This window comes from Pocillopora verrucosa, chromosome 11 (assembly GCF_036669915.1).
Source record: "Pocillopora verrucosa isolate sample1 chromosome 11, ASM3666991v2, whole genome shotgun sequence".
In the NCBI taxonomy this organism is placed as follows: domain Eukaryota; kingdom Metazoa; phylum Cnidaria; class Anthozoa; order Scleractinia; family Pocilloporidae; genus Pocillopora; species Pocillopora verrucosa.
The window spans coordinates 18,200,110-18,218,177 of NC_089322.1; the positions used below are offsets into that span (position 1 = coordinate 18,200,110).

The window sequence follows — 18,068 nt, forward strand, 5'->3', positions numbered from 1 at the left end:
ATTTTTTTTATCAACATTCACAAGGAAGGGCACAAATATGTTTAACGGTCTAGCAAATCTTAGTCGGAAATTCCACCGAAGGAAACGCGATAAATCTTGCTCGAGAGATCCCTATTTTCTTCGTCGCAGAACATTACATGATGGAAGAGAACCTCGCCAAGATCTATATCTGAGCATGTGTAGACTTTTGACATCTGTCGCCATTTGGCAATCTTTCCCACGGTGTTTTCTTTTCTCCGTGTTTGTTTTGTTATGTTCGCTTCCTTAATCCAGATGTAAATAACAGGTTCGACTTAAAGAAATGTTTTATTTATATAATCATACAAATATTAACCTATCTGAGTAATATTATGATATTGAACCGAACGAAACCGTATTTCGAACTTGACAATGATGCGATATGAATGAAGAACCTTAAAACACTCAGCAACTTGGAAATATGTGAGTAATAACATCAAAACGTTCTGAGGTAATTTATCGAGACAAATCAAGCCGGGCAAGTCTTGGGAACTGAGAGAGAAAATGGATATTTTATTTGTCACATCTTAATATTTCAGTCTTGCAGAATTTCCTTTCACGCCTATTTTGGAAATATCTTTTATAAACTGACTCGAAGAACTAGCAGCTTTCGTTCAGAGCAAAAAAAAAAAAAAAAGATTTTATGTCGATCTCCTTTCCTTTCTGTGAATTCACAGAAGTAAGAAATTATACCTATGTCGATATTTTGGTCAATTTCGATCCTAGAAACACATTCGAGCTGAATTTTCAAAGGGCGCCATGATAAACAGAAATCAGCCCAGTTTGTGTAGGGAATAATTTTGGCCAGTCTTCGAGAGTTGCCATTCACGCCCAATCGACTCTAAGCTCTATGAAGTGACAGCCCGCGTTGTAAGTAAAAGAAAGATCAATTGTACCAAAACTTTGTCTGCAATTGACTGCTGAATTCGAACTAGAGCAATATCTAACTCTGGTATGAATCAGATACAGAAGCGTTCCAAAATAGGTCAGTCTGAAGCTTTTCGAGAATCTTAGATTTTGTTGAAATCGATCAATCAATTTCTTTTTAATGCACTAAACCGGTCTTGACTAAAAGTTTTGAGGTAAATTTTTTAAAACAAAGTTGAGAGGTGGCCGTCGTATCTGGTTTGAACTTTTATCGTCCAGAATTAGATAACTTGACGATAATACCACAAACACTTACGACAGTGAGGCAAATGCATCTGATAAAAAATTACAGTTTGCTTTCAACATCCTATGTACATATCGTAAATTTAGATTATCATGACTATATTTTCAAAGCTTCGTGATCGTTTGTTTCCTTCTGACAGATAAATAAATTAAAGCGCGTTTTTAAATGCATACGCGAATGTTATATCCTCAAAAAGAGTTCATTACTTATCGGAAGCCAATACACATTACTTCTTGCGCTGAGGATATACGATAGAGTGTTTCATGATGATGAAATAAATAAATAAAAGCAGGAGCTCACTAATGGGCTCCTGCTAAAACGTGTTATTTTTTTTCGTCTTTCGTCTTGTTACGAGCTTGGGGCCAAAAAAAATACTGAGTCCGCATGAGGAATCGAACCTCAGACCTTCGGATTGCTATTTCGAAGTTTTGACCAATATAGAGTGGAAAGCACCGCAAATACGCAGGACTATTTCCAGGTAATGGGGTCCCAGAAATGAATTATCACCTCGCTGTAGGCAATGCCATATTTCTAAAAAGGCATTGAAATCTTCACCGCACAAATTACCTTTCAGTGTTTTCATGCATAAGTTATTTATGTTGTTCAACCAATATTTGTGTAAAATATGGACACAGTTTTCCCAAATTACCAACGCGAGACGATTTAATGAAAAATCAGCCTTACATAACATCAACCAAACGTGTTTGTCACTTTTTCATTGTGAGTCTTTCCAACTTGTGAATTAAAAGAGACGGATAGTGGACTCTATAAGTAACACTTAACACTCCATCAATGATAATTTGGCTTCCTTTAAAATCTTTACACCTAGAAATTTTAATAAGAAAAAAAAATTGGTAGCGAGGATGGTCAGGAACTGAAGTATTAAAAATTAGTAATCATAGTTACATGTAAATTTATGAGTAAACCTGCTTGCACGTTCTATTACTTTGTGGACTTCTAAAAGAAACGAGCTGATAAATAATTCGTTATTCACTTTGATAACGGGACGTGACCTTTCGAACTCATGAAATATCGCGACTACTTCCTCAGAGATCCGACACATGATTGACAGCCCCCTGTAAACGCTTTTTACACAAGGTGCATTACACGTAGAATGTTTTTGAAGGGTGCATCTGATAAAGAATTCATATCACGGAATGATTTGCTGTATGTGCCAGCTCCTACCTGGATAAAGTCCGTAATGTTGCTACAACCCTTGTTTCAGAATTTCTTCTTTTTTTTTTTTTATAAGGAGGCCCATTTCGCGTGCATTTTTTCTACTATTACGAATAATTTTTTTTTAAATTTTATGTCAAATATCCATATCTTAATTGAAATCTACAAAGTTTACATTTTGCACCCGTAAATTTTAATATTGCGTTTAAATACAGCAATGTCGGGAAAAGATGACGATTGAAATGTTTGAATTGGAGGAGGCAGGTAGACAAAACCCAGATAGCTTCGAAAATAACCACAACTACGTTCGGAAATAATCTTTACATGTTTCAGAAGCACAAAAAAAAAAAAAATTTCATGGACACTAATAAGGAGGGATGACTTAATAATTTTTTCTCTTCTCCAATTCAATTAAAACTCTTTTATTAAGACATTCAGCAAAATCGTTCGGACGACAAATCGTCCTGGAAACCACTGCATAAACCAAGTTATGTTATTATAAAGTTTCGCTAAAGAGAAAACGATGTATTATGCGACTTTCTCCTAATTGAAAAACAGCTTATAGAATGTTTAATTGAACTTGACTCTGAAGTCTACATCTCATGAGTTATTAATGAAGATGGGTTCCGAAATAGTTATTTCATTGGTTTACAGTACGTCTGAATGACCTGAATATACAACTTTTTTAAAGCCCGACTGAAAGGGAGATAATTACAAAAGATACACCTGTCGAAGCAATTTGTTCCAGGTTTTATTTGCATTGTGTGTTTTCTTTATGCGAACTATTTACCCTCTGAAAGCCCCGCTGTATAAACTTAAAAGAATGGGTTGGGGTCTTTTTTCTGAAATTGTAGGTTATAGAGTCTGGCGTAAGTTTTCCAAAAGCGTCTAGAACACTCCGCGTTTTTGCAACAAATCACGACGTCGCTGTCCGATACAGAACGTTTAAAAAGATTTATTCCTGGATGACACAAAATTAGGTGAAAGTATCAAATTGGATTTTATGTTTTTAAATTCCGATTAGCTTGTTGAGTCTCAACGGACAGTTTCACCTTCATTAAACAGAGCCAACATGAGTCAGACGTCAACTGAACAGAACGACTCTCGGTTCAACAATGTTTCCACCGGTTTGGCGCTGAATAACTTCTCAAATTCAGGTAAGGAAAACAATGAATTCTACGAGGGTAATATGTTGCTTTGTTCTCTTATGCCTAAATTATGCTAAGAGAGATTTGAGCAAGACAGACCTTTGACAGGCATCGCTAAATTGTCTGTTTAAGATGAGGATGTCCCAAAAAAAAAAAAAAAAATTCAATTTGCCTCGGTCCCTTGAATGAGCTATTTTATCGCAGTCTGATCATCTTAATTAATTTTTTTGAGTTCGTCTTTTTCATATTTTTTCAATATATTTTTAGGCGTTCTCGTATTGTTTTGGTTAATTTTCGCCTCTTCGATGTTTCGCTCCCTCAGAAATCGATTATTTAACTACCCCATAATTTAACGGCAATTTCGATGTCGCTCTAAAGCAACTCAAGGTAAACAACGCCGAGTCAGTCATAGGAATAAGATTAACTTTGTAATTTACTTATTAAGAAATATATGGAGGAAAATTTCTTGAAGGATTGAATCCAATGAAATATTTACTACGTAATAAGCTATCACAGAGTGATCCAAACCGACCACAGAGCTCAGTTAATAATAAAGCAAGTTTGTTTTGATATCCATCAAATGAATAATTAACTAATGTAACTCGAATTTTAATGCGAATTGAAAAAAAAAATTCGCTGTACAACGATACCATTAAACTCTTCGCCTCATCAGTTATAACCCACCTAAATGCATAATTTTCTTTGCTACAAAGTTACCATTAACCAATTACAAGGTAATTATGAAAATTGCGAGGCAAAAATCTGTTTTGAAGTTTAGCTAACGTCTCATTGCATAACAATAACAAGAAAATGGTTAAGAAGTACACTTAGCCCCTGTTTTTTGCATTGACCGGCCCTGCATTATAAGTTTGAACGAAAATGCACTATGGATAGCCTTGTTTTTCAGTCTTAAATCGTACCATTACTCATTTCTGTGACATATTTTCGTCATTTAAGCTTCATGATTATCCTCATTATTTTTTCACCTTTTTCGAGTACAGGATATTTCTACTTGACTTCAACCATCACTGATAAATTTCAGACTCAAAAGTAGAATTAAGAACACTTGGAGAAACGATGTATTTATTATGGAACGGGTTGAATTTTCTAAGCGACTCGATTACTTATCCCTATTTTTATTAAACTCTTCGTCAGGATTTTTTAGTCGCCGCCATACCCAAAGAGTTTCTCCGTTGATGCGAAGATAGAATAGCGGGTTTAAACTACCTTTCAACGGCCGAGACATGTTTAAAGCAGGGTTGACGGGGGACTCTATGAGCTCTGGAAAGAGCTCCCGATCAACACACTGCATTTCTTATCGGTACACATGGCAGAGTTTTAAATTTTTGAGATCTTTTTGTTTCTGTTGCTTCTGCAAACGAAGAGTGTTGTGATTAACCTGTTGTAATAAACGCTGCCCATGGTTATGTTTCCGAATTCGCACAATCGCAAAGCTTGGGAAGTCGGTATTGTTAGTACAGTATCTCAATTTCAACTCTTAATTGCTTTTGGGCTGAACATATTAAGCAGACAGTTAAGGTAAATTAGCATAAATTTTCTCTTCCAAATAGGCCTTAAAATTCACGGTTTTCTCTGTTAAATATTAAAATTACTCTGTTGTCTCAGCTAAGCAAACTTATTCATGGACACCTCAGGTTGCTTATCATTCAGTCAAGTATGCCTATAGACACAAATACAATTAGTTTCTGATGCTTTTTAATACTCGTCTCGTATGTGAGAACCATTTAATTACTAAGATTTTACATTTTTTCAGACTCTCTATAACTGCCGATTTGCCAACATTATAATTAATGAATTGGTCAGACGTAGACTAATATTCAGTGTATGATAAATTGTACATATAGGCGAGAAAGCTCAGTTCAAATCTCAAAAGGAAACAAATTTAGTTCAAATGGCATCAAATCTTCCCACAGATTTGTTTGAGGAGTATACATGCGTTTGGACTCGATTACCTAACCTGCTATGGGTTAATTTTGTTGTTTTTTTCCCCCTTCATCCTGCATGTATTGCTCCAGGTTCTCGAGTTTTCCTCTCCATAAAAATCCACTCCCCAAAGTCCAACTTTACTTGATATCAGCAGACAAGAAGAGCCACTGCTTGGTTGTTTACAGTTCCGATTTATAATCATTATTTTATTTTATTTTTTTATTCATGTAGATGACGAGTTCGATGACATGAGTGAAGGTCGTTTCCAACCTGTTGTAGACGTTCCAGCGATTGCGTTGGCGGTATTTATAGTCATCATTAACAGTTTAGCTTTGATAATGGTGGCGAAGAAAACATACTTGAGATCCATCACCAATCTACTGCTGTGTAGCCTGGCTTTATCCGACCTCCTTACTGGCTTGGTCTCTGTGCCACTGTTTATCACGTGTAACATCGTCCGTAGATTAGCAGTTTGTCTCACTGAAGAGCAATTGTCTCGGTTCATCTCAGCCTCTATTGTGTCTCATCTGATGTCCGTTGTGATTGACAGGTAATGGAAATATAGTAAAGATTTTGTAATCAAAATCTTTATTTGTAGAAAAGCTTGGTTTGGAAAAATGAAGAATTACAACCATATTGAAAACCATACCATGTTTTTATTCTGAGTCTCTCATAGCTGTAGTTTCTTTTCTCAGGAAGCTAAATGTACGTTCTCTCCAAATAATATGTGAAAGAGGTTGAGATCAGAAACAGAAATCGAAAAAACCAAACAAGTAAAGGTAACCCTCAGCTGGACTAGTGCTGGAGTTGCGCGCCGGTCGCAAATATTCCAATTTTGCAGAAGAAAAACCACTATTTCTTCAAACGTGTGCCGCTTGAGCACTCATATAATTGAGCGGAAAAAAAATTGAGACCGAGACAAATTTTTCATTAATTGTTCTAATTGTTAAGTAACCATGTCAGAAACGTATAAAGAAAGGATGATAATGATAATAATAATGATAATAGATGAACACGTTAAACTGATAGGAATGATAAAACCTTAATTAAGGAAAACGACTTTCTTTCTTAGATATCTGGCAATTGTACACCCTTTGCGGTACACGTCACTGGTAACACTCCGCAGGTGTGCCATAGTTATCATCTTTATCTGGACATCATCGGCCGTCACTGCATTGGTGCAATTAACTTGGCTCGATCCATTCAACCACGATCCACATGACGAAGACCTGACGGACTCCTTCCAAAGAACAGAACTCGTCTATGACATACTGTTTCTCATTCTATTTTTTTTAATTCCTTTGATGATCATGTGCTTTACCTATGCGAGAATAATCTTTGAGATAATTCGTCAAAGTCGTAACATCCGGCGAGAAAATACGCCCAGCTTACCAAACACTAGGAAGAGATCTAGGAACCACCATGAGTGGAGAGCCATTGCAATCTTCGCCGCCATGATGTTCGTTTACATTATCTGTTGGCTGCCTTATTTTATGCTTCGCCGATTCGATTTGTCGGCGTTGCCAGACACTTTTATACTGGCTGTTGTTTGGTTGAGGTACCTTGCGTCGCTTTTAAACCCTTGTATGTACATATTTGGCAAAAAAGATTTTCGAAAAGCTCTGCTTGAACATGTGCTACTGATGAAGCTGCAACGAAATTCCTCGTCTACGAAATCAACGGCTTTAAGAAGTACTGTAAACGCCGACGACTTCTTTAGTAGGAGAGGTGGAGGTTACACGGAAATTGGCAGAAGAAAGGAAACTTCAGTTATCTGATGAATGCCTTTTTAAGCTTGAATCTGAAACGTGATTCTCACCACTAGTTGCCATATATGAATGTGTAAATATGTTTAAAAAAATTGATATGAGTCACACAACGGTTTCACCCTCTAACTGATGTTTTTGTCTTTCCTCGTCAATTCAATGCACTAGATTGTGTATCTTTGTAATATAAGTAGACGATAGATCAAAACTGCTGCATGAAAAGGGAGGAAAATAAATGGTCCATACATGAATTAAAGAATGATTTACTAATAGGTCCTGTTTCAGAATTATTGCATCTCACTCAAACACATGGGTGGCGAATGGCCTGCTGAAAAATCGTGATTCTCGCAAACTTTTTCTCCTATCACGAAATCTTGTCCGCGATAACCTTCGAAGTCCCGTTCATAAAGCAGATTTTTATGTGGGAGTCTAGCATTCCTCAGTTCAAATATTTCGAGTCTGTGATTTGTTTTATTAATAGCCAGAGATCTCATTAAAAGATAGCTAGAATAGCGTAGAGTTTTTTCTTTGTGAGCCACGGAAGCCTTGTGATCGCTTTCAAGTTTAAAAATATTGCAACGTGGAAGAAGATACCTCTACAGCACGACTTGTACAGCATAACATAGAATAACATAGAAAACTCTTCACGGCCAGTGGCTGTATTGTTAATGATTCAATAACTGAGATATATCAAGAAGTTTCGGGCTTTTATTTGGCCTTTCTCTAGACTCCATACTTCAGGTTGGAGAACTTATAATCAAAAGAATGTAAAAACCGTTTCGATTTTTTTGTCAAGTAACTGTAGAGTTGAATCAAATTCTACTATCTTAACAAATAAAGAACATAAGTAATGCAATGCATATAATTGCCTCAACGTTTCTCCCGCTGAAACATTTTACATTTTCTATTATAGAAACTGTGGATTTTTACTTGGATTTCAAGCACTGAGAAAATCGGTAAAAGCACTCGTGTAAAATTGCAATACCTGTGTTTGATACCGCCAATCTGCCGCTGACACGTCACTCGCTTTTCGCATCACTTCGTCAGGATGATAAAAGAATGACAAAGCGTATACCGTTAATAAAGTCGACTTTTCTTATCAGCAAAGGCCTATGCTATTTATATAATAAACTACATGGTTGCTTGCAGATATGAAATTTCTCTTCTCGTGTTCAACGCAAGGTATCGAATTAAATAAACGCTCGGAGAGAAATTCTACATATACGTGCGCCCATGAATTATTCTTTATGTATTCGGCTAAGGTATGGGTTTCATTTTCCAGTGGGGGTCTTACGTTCGCATACAATTCAAGTAAACTAGCATACAACTTGATTGTTAATTGTACTCAAAAAGTTTAATTCTTGTAGATATTAGTCTTGTTGATAAAAACGGCCTCGCAACTGGTGAGATATTAATTCCGTCAGCTATAGCTCACAGATTGAAGTTTTAGAACAAGGTAAAATTTCTTATGATCAAAAGAATGAAAGTATAACTGAAGCGGAATTAACACATAGCAGCCGACGCCTTAGTTTTATCTACGTCTGTTGCCTCCTCTGGGACAGATTTACAGATTCCACGCTTTGAATGTCCTTGCATTGTGTTTTATACTGTAGCCCCCACACGTTTGAGCGGAATCATGTCTTTATAATGGTAAGGTTTATCTTTCCTCCCTGACCACTTCAGAGCCAATCGGAAATCCTTCTTTCCAAAGATGTATAAACATGGGTTTAGAAAGGACGACAGGAATCGCAGCCACAGGATGACGTACATGATAATAACACTTATATGATCCAGACGATACAGTCGAAGGACGAAGTATGGCAACCAGCAAACGGCATAGACCAATAACATTACTGCAAAAGTTGTCACAACTTTCCTCTCGACGTATTTCAGCTTTCGAGAATCCTGGCTATCAGGAGCAGTTTGCTTTCGGAGGAATTCGATCTGTCGCGAGACTTCATTGAAGATTCTTGCATAAACGAAGACCATACAGAGTAACGGAACAACAGTGAAAGCAAGGACGCATGTGACGTCATAAATATTCTCCTTCTTAATTACGTCAGGGGTGAGTTCCTGATGTGGGTCGTGATCTACTGGGTTCATCCAACTTAGCTGGACCAAAGCCATGGTAGCTGATAACAACCAGATACTCAGAATGACAGAAATGCATCTTGAGTGAGTAAAAATCGCCTTGTACCTCAAAGGATGAATAATGGCGAGATACCTAACAGTTATAGAATCAGACTTAATAGTTAAGGTGGCTCTTCACAGTTAAAGTCACTGCTATTTTAAGAATTAACCTCATTGCTATTTTATAAAACAAAACAAAACGAAACGAAAACAAAGAAAGAAGTAGTAGCAGCAAGTTCATGTTTACCTGTCTACGCTAACAGCCACGAGGTGGCAAACGGTTGAAATCGACGTAAATCGCAGCATTTGATCCTCAGCAATACATATTCCAGGCTTATGTAATAAGTTGCACATCAGAAACAATGGTATACTGATCACCCCGGTTAGGAGGTCTGATAAAGCCAGGCTGCACAACAACAAGTTTGTTAAACTTCTTAATCTTTGTTTCCTTGCTACTAAAACTATGACGACGCCGTTGGCCAAGAGGATTAATATTCCCAGAGTTATTGGAGGTATGTCAACTGGGAGCCCCAAGCTGTAATCAGAGGTTGATGAGTTATCGGCTGAGATACTGTGCGACGATTTGGTGGTAAGGTTCATGCTTGGCATTGTTGTTCAGTCCTAAGGGAATGTTTTCTGAAAAATACAAAGGAAAAATCTAAATCAATCGTGCCATTAGACAAGCCGCTTAGAAGCCGCAGTGTCAATTCATCGACTACCTATTGTCAAGCACGTCTTTTTACTGTGCCCGTGAGTTATTCGTGGAGGGTTACAAATACTAGTTCAAATGTATGCTATGGAATATCTCTCGAGTTACAGGTATTTTCACTGTCAGTACAAATTAGTCGTTTGGCGAGCGTTTGTAGCGAGGGTCAATCTATGGTATACCGCTGAAAAGTGTTGAATAACTAGTTAACGCCATGCCATATGAAGTAAAAAGGCAAGCACAATCAATGCGAGGATAAAACGCCTACTTAACCCAAATCGATTTCCGCCATTAGAAATCATTAACCGCCATAAGGCATCATTCGCCTTCATCAGGAGTCGTTCGACGTCATTAGACCTCATTCCCCGCACCAAGGCTCCGTCATGAGATGAGACGAAGCCGATTTCTTTAAGAGACATCATTCACAGTTCTTATGAATTTTTTAGGATACTTTACCACAACTTGGTAGGAACCATCGCCACAAAACATCGTTTGTTGTCACTACGCATCATATCCAGTCATTAATTGTCATAAACGATCATAAGAAAGTCATTCACCGACATTGGAGCTCTTTGAAAACACTTTTTCACTATAAATTATGACAGAGTACAAGGAATGTATGTTAAATTAAATGATTTTAGACAGTCTGGTGAAAGAAATTAGAGAGTGATGGCGCCGTTTGTAAAATTTCGGCGAGGATAGGATTACTTACAGCACAGAATGCGGACGATTAGAAGCAACACCGCTGAATTAACAATGGCTATTTTATATGGCATGAAACAAATCACATAACAGTGTTTGAGAAAATGTATTTATCAATAGATGATTGATCAGTATATGATCACTATTGTTTGAGAAAGCAATCGATAGCAATATGAAATAAAACATAAGGATGATGATTTTCAAGTAAATTTATTACAGAAGCTTCCCGGGAACTGAGAAACTTGGATGTAAGAAATGGCTGCAAACGACAACAGAGACACGTTGAATATTCTGGGGGGGAGCACGTGAGTCTATTGTTCTCTTATCTATGAATGGTAGGAAATACACAACTATTGACTATCCAGCTCTGCGTACGTTTTAGTAAGTCTGAATCAGACGATGTACAGATACAATAGTGTTTTAATCGTTTATTGATTTCCCAAACGGCAATCAGCATCAATAAACTATTGAGAAGAAATTGTCTGATATCAGATACCTGATTGGTTTCTTGCCATTGATATCTGATCGGTCAACAGGTAGACTGGAGGCACGGGATTAAATATTTATGAAGGTAAGGCAGGAGAAGTATATTTAAAGTTTTACATCGATCAATACCACCATTGACATATGTAGCTAAAAGGAAAAGCAGGTGTTTTGTTAAGTACCAAGTTCAAGATAACACAAAGGAAACACTCACGCTAACGCTTGGAAAGTCAATTTTTCAAATGTCCTGTTCCTACTTTAATTATTGACTTTCAATCATATCTGTTTCGTGTTTTCTTCTGGAGTATGCGCAACACGTACAAAAGAACTCAGTAGGGTTTCTCTCCAAGATCGCTCATCAGATCAGAAAATGTCAAAGAGAGGTTTTGAAAAAATGTAGTAGAGTAAAGACTGTTATTTTTGGACAAGAGTTCGTTTTGTCCTGATGCCTTTTTATTGCCTCAAATGTGAGAAGCCACTCAGTAGCACTGGGTTCTTGTGAGTTTAATATTTCATTTGGATTTAGATTGAAGAAATTAAATGAGTACCCCTACCTCACCCTCCTACACTCCTCTTTACAATCACGTACGCGTTTGCAGCTAACTTTCGTTCGATCGAGCGGTTGATCAATCGTGCTCGGAATTAAATTCTACCGATAAAGCATTTAGATTAACTTCCAAACGTCAATTGGTGATCATCCTTATGCTGACACAAAAACTACACTCATGGAGCCTTATTATGCTATCGTGATTAAGGCCTTTTTAGTGCGTCCCACACCAATTAATTCTTCATTATGGTCAGAAATTAAACCTGCCGGTATTTGACCTTCTTACGCGCTATGGATCCCACGCTTTGGAAGTTGGAAAATGGATACTGAAACTAGGGAATTTAGATTTTAACCTGCTATGCAAGTAGCCCTCTTTTCCAGTAAACATACTAAGACCTTTTTATAGTTAACTACATAAATGAAAATATCAGCGTTGTTTTGTTTATATTCCAGTTTTTAATCTCCCAATCCATTTTTTTTGTCACGCTAGTTATTCAGCTGAAAGAAGTCAGAGGAATTATTTCTTTCTTCTCTCTGTTGGCATTTGCCTCGCGGCCTAGCAAAGAAAAACTAGGTCGTTTTAAATACACTGGATCTCATAATGAATATCATCTTTGGACCAAAATTATATTGAAAATAATTTAAATATTATTCTATGTTTCGTAAGAGTTTGAACGAATTTTGCCTGAGATCAACTAATCTCATAACTGTTGAGCTATAAATCTCGAGGGTGCCTTTAAATAAATTAAAATGATAGTTAAGGTTAAAATTTGGAAAAATATGTTAAGATGAAAAAAATGAGGATAACTTTTTTTCTTTCCTATATCTGTTGGCATTTGCCTCGTGGCCTAGCGAGGCAAAACTAGGTTCAACACCAGCTGTACATTGAATGCACTGGATCTCATAATAAATTTCGTCTTTTGACCAAAATTATATCGAAAAAATTTAAATATTATTTTATGTTTCGTAAGAGTCTAATCGAGTTTTTGCCTGAGATCAACTTAATGTGGGAGCATGCAGTGTTGATCACCGATACTGAGCGTATAGAGGTTATAACTGTGATTGATATGTACCGGCAACGGAGAACTAATAACAGAATCTTCATAACTAAAGTAAGGCGAAATAAAATATTCAGCAATGGCGAAGTTGGCGTAAAGAGCTGTTATTTGTTTAATTAAGCTACTGAGTTCAATTCTTACCTTTAGGCTACGATGAAGAATGAGTGTGAAGAGGAAACTGTCGCGTTAAAATAAAAATCATGGACTAGGAAATACGACCAAGTGCGGAACTGACTTGTATTCCACAGAAAAAAACGAGGAATATCCAGGTGAGTTAATGTGTTTACCTTCACAATTACCCGTAAGGTTTGCATGCAGAGTGCTTCAATTCTGTCTTAGCTTCGCTTTATTTGTTAATTATTATTATACGTGTTCATGAATTGCAAATTAGCTCAAACATTGTACTCGTAAAAAGCTTTCCGCTTTCTTTCAGAAGCTTACCGTCTGCGATTACCAAAATGTTCAGAGCATGCCTGTCGAAAGACTGCCTTTGTAGACATTCAACTGTCTGGAAGGTTTATCGGCTTTATCGCAGGGACAATTTCAAAATTCAACATCAGTAATTAAAGTGGAAAGGCGAGAGGTCCTGCGAACGTTTGATTTTCTCTCTTCTCAGAATTGAGTAGAAAAAAATGATATATTGACTTGTTTCAAGAGATTACAAGATTCCTTTTTTATGGAGCGATTCATTAAAAAAGAAATGAAAAGCTAAAATAAAAAGTATGAAGAAACTAAAAATGCTAAGAAACTGAGATTATTTTTATCTTAAGCAGAAGTATAAGTCGAGGATAAGTTTCTGCAGCGAAATCGAAGATCGGTTCGTTTATTTACATAAAAGTGGACGGCTGGTAGCATCTCAGTCTGTGATATATGCAAGAATTCACATCCACCGCATAGGAACATGTCTCTCTTGATATATTGTATGCAAAAGTGTCAACTACAAACCGATGATTAGCAAATTAAAGAAAAATTTTCTGTAAAACCAAGCATATTTTCTGCACTTGCAATATTTCATTTTTCAATCACATTGTAACAGATAAAATTTGTTACTCACGAGATGTGGGCGATTTGTTGAAGATACGATATCACACACCTTATTACGTTATCGAAGGCCTTGGCATGTTTCACTGAAAATGAAGAAAACTGAGAGGAATAACGAGTTGTTGACACAACTAATTTTGTTTAACCCTCTATCATCCAGCCGGATGGGAAATGAATAAGCGACGAAGAGTAATTTAATTGCTTCGGCTACGGAGCAGCCAATAACTTTTCGTGTTTTATGTTCGAAACACCTCAAAGCTGCCTGGAAACGTGTCAAGACTAATTTCCCCTGCGCTAAAACAGAAATTAACTAGTTTTCATACCAAGTAAATTAAATTGTCTTTGTTTCAAGCTAATAATTTGAAGTCACTTTAGAAGACGTTCGTCCATTTCATTTGCCATTCAAAACGTACAATTTTTACGGCTTCCGAATCGAAACACTGCCGGTCGATTCGGAGGCGGATTTTCCAGCTGCCACTTCAAAAACCACTTTTACATTTACGGGTATTGTTGACATCTTCGGTCAGTAGAATATTTAAGCATTACGGTTTTTCTTATCGAAACTTGTTAAAAGGTTCTCACTTTTGTTTTTCAGTTTTTACACCGTTAATTTCGAAATGTCTGTTAATTCACGTCCATATTTAAATGAGACTAAAAAGTGTAGACAGCTGATCGCAAAAATTGTGAAACCGAAAAAGTCGACCCGTATAAAAGACAAAAACATTAGCGTCGTCTATGCTTCTGAATTATTTTTTTCCATGCAGAAACTTTAGCGAATTTAGCAAAAAGTTGTTTCTTTAATTTTCCAAGCTCAATTCCCTCTCCGCCAAAATACGACGTATGCTTAAGGTTTGTCTTTAACTCATTCTTGTGAAGGGGGAAAATAAATAGAAAAAATCCTGTTATTTGGGATGCATATGCAGATATTGTTTTTTCATGTAAACGGCGATCTAACATGATCGTGTGGTGTGCTTTGAGCTGCCTCAGGTTTCAAATGGAAAAAGTGGCCGGGGGGCGCTTAAAGCTTTTCGCTTGTTTTCATTTTTTTCGACTGACCTTTCATGGCTTTAAGAATTATTTCCGAATTAGAAGCTCCAAATGGTCCATCGCAGAAGATTAGGCCAACATGGTTTTTGTTATCGATGCTTTGGGTATTGTGAACTTTAACGAGAGATTATATTCCCAGTCATTCCTATTAAAGAGGAATTCTAAAAGTCTTTAATTTATGCGGTGCTCGCAAATCGCACTTGGTGATGTTGAAATGTTACGGCCGTTTTCTTCCAACGAGTAATTTAAATCCATTGTACATGCAGCGATTAGCGAACTGAATAATTTTTCATCATTAACTCCAAAAAGTAAAATGTTAAACAAATCGAGAGCGAGAACGGAAACATTGGATTTATATTTTTTTCTCGTTCCTCATTTTGTTCCTAACGATGTGTGAAACGCATTTCTTAAAAACGAAAAATAAAAGGAATAAATTCAGTGAAAAGTTGCCAGCTTATTAGACGAATGATAAATTGAAAATGAATATTCCACCTGTAATTTTCTACCATTACCAATATCCTGGTGGTCTTTTGCAAAATTGCGTAATAACTAAATATCCAACATCTTCCTGTTTTCTGATGCCATTAATGGCACAAAATGTACTGAATTGTGAAAAGTTCCTTGAAAACATCAGAGCTTCCTGCTTAAGGCTGACACGTTCCTGATTATCTTCGTCTCTTTAAAGACATTTCCGTTGAATATAGATCTTTCTTGTACTCAGTCGGTGACAATTTCAAGTCTTCCTGTCTCCTATTGCCATTAATGCTTTCAATAGCAGAAATTATTTGTTCAAGCGGTTCTCTCATAAGATAAGTGCCTGTATTGTATTACTATACTCGAATTAATTATTTAGTATTATGACAAACTCCATTACAATATTGAGCTTCCTGTGAAAAGTCGGTACTTCCTTAACCACCCTTTTGTGTTAAAGTGGACTGCTATAAAACATGATTTGTTCCTTTGTTGCATTAAATCGCACTAACATGTTACTACGTTTTCTCCTACTCTTCAACTTCTCGGATGTTATATTATCAGATCTCTCCCTTTCGAATAATTTTTTATCGAGAAATTTTGAAATTTTATCACTTACATAGAGTGTTATGTTAGCTTTCCGGTCCATCATATCACTTTCCGATGAAGGCAAAGTCTTCTTCTATTTCATCTCTAATTCTGATTATTTTTTTCAAACGGACGTTTGTTTTGGTGCAACTAAATTAATCCTGTGCGAGTTTTTTTTTTTATTATTCTCGAGTTCCCTATCTATTTGTTTTATATGATAGAGAACTAAAGAAAGTTTTAATGATGGCATCATCTATACATCTGTCCTCCCATAGATCATAGGTGAGAACCAATCAGAATGCGTGCATAACTGAGCTTATTATATAAAGCTGAATAATAAGCTGCTAAGGGAAGAAGCTTAGAATCCTTCCATTACTATTCAGGCACAATTTTTGCCTTCCGAACCTGAAATAAAATTTACTTTTCGTCTTGTATTATTTAAGGACATTTTCATTCGCCATCGACCTGCGAGTGAGTTTGTTTGTAAAGACAGCATCAAAGATTTCGTTTATGATCGCATTCCCAAAATAGACCTTTTGGGTGTAGGAGAAGAGGAGTACTTTTGAGACAAAATGAGCTGGATGTACCTGAGAGCAAGAGAGGAAATCCAGAGTGGAAAATAACTTTACGGTAGAGAACTTAGAGACTTATTGTTTTCAATTGCTAAAACTCATGAAGTTATGTTCATTTCGTCTTTCAATCCTTGCATGCATATCCTAGTAAATGACGTCACAACAAATCTAAGTGACAGATTTAGGTCTGAGGGATCGATATCAGTATCTGAACCGAAGGCACTATGTAACAGAGCCATTTAATTTTACGATAAAGCGGCTTATAATTATGTAAAGCAGAACCAGTAAACAACCCTTAGGTAATGAATGTCAAATGAATGGTATTATGTAATAAATGTTTTGAGTACGTATCACCATGATATTCGACCAAAAAAAATAACTCTTTGAAACGTGCGACTCTTCCTTAACCTAAACGAAAAGGGAAATTTGGAAACCCTGGATTTATAGACTTTTAAAGTTACATCAACACGTAGTAAGAACTGAAAACTGCCTGAGATGTGTAAAATACACCGAAACGAATGAAAGTAAACACTTAAAAAGCCTACAGTCATTTACTTACAATACTTCGGTGAACAGTTGTTATCTTACTGGGGCGGTTTTCATTGAGGTTTACTGCTGATCTCCCTTTGGTTTTCAGGTTCCGGTGGCCTAGGATTACAGTCGATATTACTCGGAGAATAATACTCCCTGGCAATCACTGAGGAGCTCTAGAGTTATAGAAAGGGATCTCTACTGTTTCTCGATTTTAATACTGTAACCTAGAGTTGTAACGTCACCGACAAAAAAGTAACCTTTGTCTCGACTACTCACTTTAAGATATATGGTGTCATTCAAGGTCTGATTGCACTGATAACGCACACTTAGATTTATAAATATTTTGATTGGCACCATAATCAGTTATATATATCTAATGTATGTAATTTATTACCTCGGTTATCTCCAAAATCTAAAGTAATCTAGAAATCATTTGTGATAACAACATCTTTAGAGGAAACCTTCCCGCCGCCTTATAACTAATACTGTTTTTGTTAGAGGTAAGTCGGTATATTTACTTATGACGAGAAAAATATACAAGAGACATTGCAGACAGCCTCAAAGTTTAGTTTTAAACATCCTCAAGTTCATTACACGTGATTTTGTTTTGTTTTGTTTTGTTTTAATTTTGTTCTGTTGTGGTTCGGTTTAGTCAAGGAACGAGTAAGACTGTTATACAATGTTCCATTAAGTTTGCTACCAAATATTTTTGAAAAGCAATATGCCGTTCTTTCGATCTGTTTATCAGCGTAATAACGCACGTGGGATGGCAGAAGAACACGAGAAAAGTTTGTGAAATCATGATCAGCGGGAAAACTTAAAATGTTCCAATTTTCTATAGGTTTAGCGGTGCAATAAAAGATTGCACCTTTTCCTTGGGTTTCTGAGAGGCCAGTTACATCCTCTTCGGTCAATTATTCAACCGAGGTCTGACCCAAACCACGGATTTACGCAAGCAATGAC

General features: G+C 36.5%; 2 protein-coding genes across 7 annotated transcripts; one reads left to right on the plus strand and one right to left on the minus strand.

Annotated features, from left to right (window-relative positions):
* Nucleotides 1-373: 373 nt before the first annotated feature.
* On the plus strand, nucleotides 374-7,901 carry LOC131777249 (histamine H2 receptor). The gene is made up of 4 exons (XM_059093501.2): nucleotides 374-441; nucleotides 3,431-3,522; nucleotides 5,692-6,010; nucleotides 6,533-7,901. The coding sequence occupies exons 2-4, from the start codon at nucleotides 3,438-3,440 to the stop codon at nucleotides 7,236-7,238; spliced, it is 1,110 nt and encodes a 369-aa protein (XP_058949484.2). The 5' UTR covers nucleotides 374-441; nucleotides 3,431-3,437; the 3' UTR covers nucleotides 7,239-7,901.
* Nucleotides 7,902-7,939: 38 nt separating this feature from the next.
* On the minus strand, nucleotides 7,940-17,245 carry LOC131777255 (histamine H2 receptor-like). Of its 6 annotated transcripts, XM_059093513.2 has the most exons (4): nucleotides 12,994-13,179; nucleotides 11,802-11,896; nucleotides 9,604-9,992; nucleotides 7,940-9,450 (listed from the first exon to the last, which is right to left on the minus strand). In XM_059093513.2, exons 3-4 carry the CDS (start codon nucleotides 9,963-9,965, stop codon nucleotides 8,829-8,831), a joined length of 984 nt encoding a protein of 327 aa, XP_058949496.2. In that variant the 5' UTR covers nucleotides 9,966-9,992; nucleotides 11,802-11,896; nucleotides 12,994-13,179; the 3' UTR covers nucleotides 7,940-8,828. The 6 variants fall into 6 exon arrangements, with proteins under 6 accessions (XP_058949496.2, XP_066014824.1, XP_066014823.1 ...); XM_066158727.1 differs by lacking the exons at nucleotides 11,802-11,896; nucleotides 12,994-13,179 and adding an exon at nucleotides 17,131-17,245; XM_066158726.1 differs by lacking the exons at nucleotides 11,802-11,896; nucleotides 12,994-13,179 and adding an exon at nucleotides 16,031-16,113.
* Between the last annotated feature and the right edge of the window lie 823 nt (nucleotides 17,246-18,068).

Bases quoted from the DNA above. Each gene is read 5' to 3' on its own strand.
- LOC131777249 (XM_059093501.2), top strand. From the start codon at position 3,438: ATGAGTCAGACGTCAACTGAACAGAACGACTCTCGGTTCAACAATGTT. The intron at 3,523-5,691 runs GTAAGGAAAACA...TTATTCATGTAG, and splicing joins GAATAACTTCTCAAATTCAG to ATGACGAGTTCGATGACATG. The intron at 6,011-6,532 runs GTAATGGAAATA...TTTCTTTCTTAG, and splicing joins ATGTCCGTTGTGATTGACAG to ATATCTGGCAATTGTACACC.
- LOC131777255 (XM_066158727.1), bottom strand. From the start codon at position 9,965: ATGCCAAGCATGAACCTTACCACCAAATCGTCGCACAGTATCTCAGCC. The intron at 9,451-9,603 runs GTAAACATGAAC...TATAACTGTTAG, and splicing joins GTGGCTGTTAGCGTAGACAG to GTATCTCGCCATTATTCATC.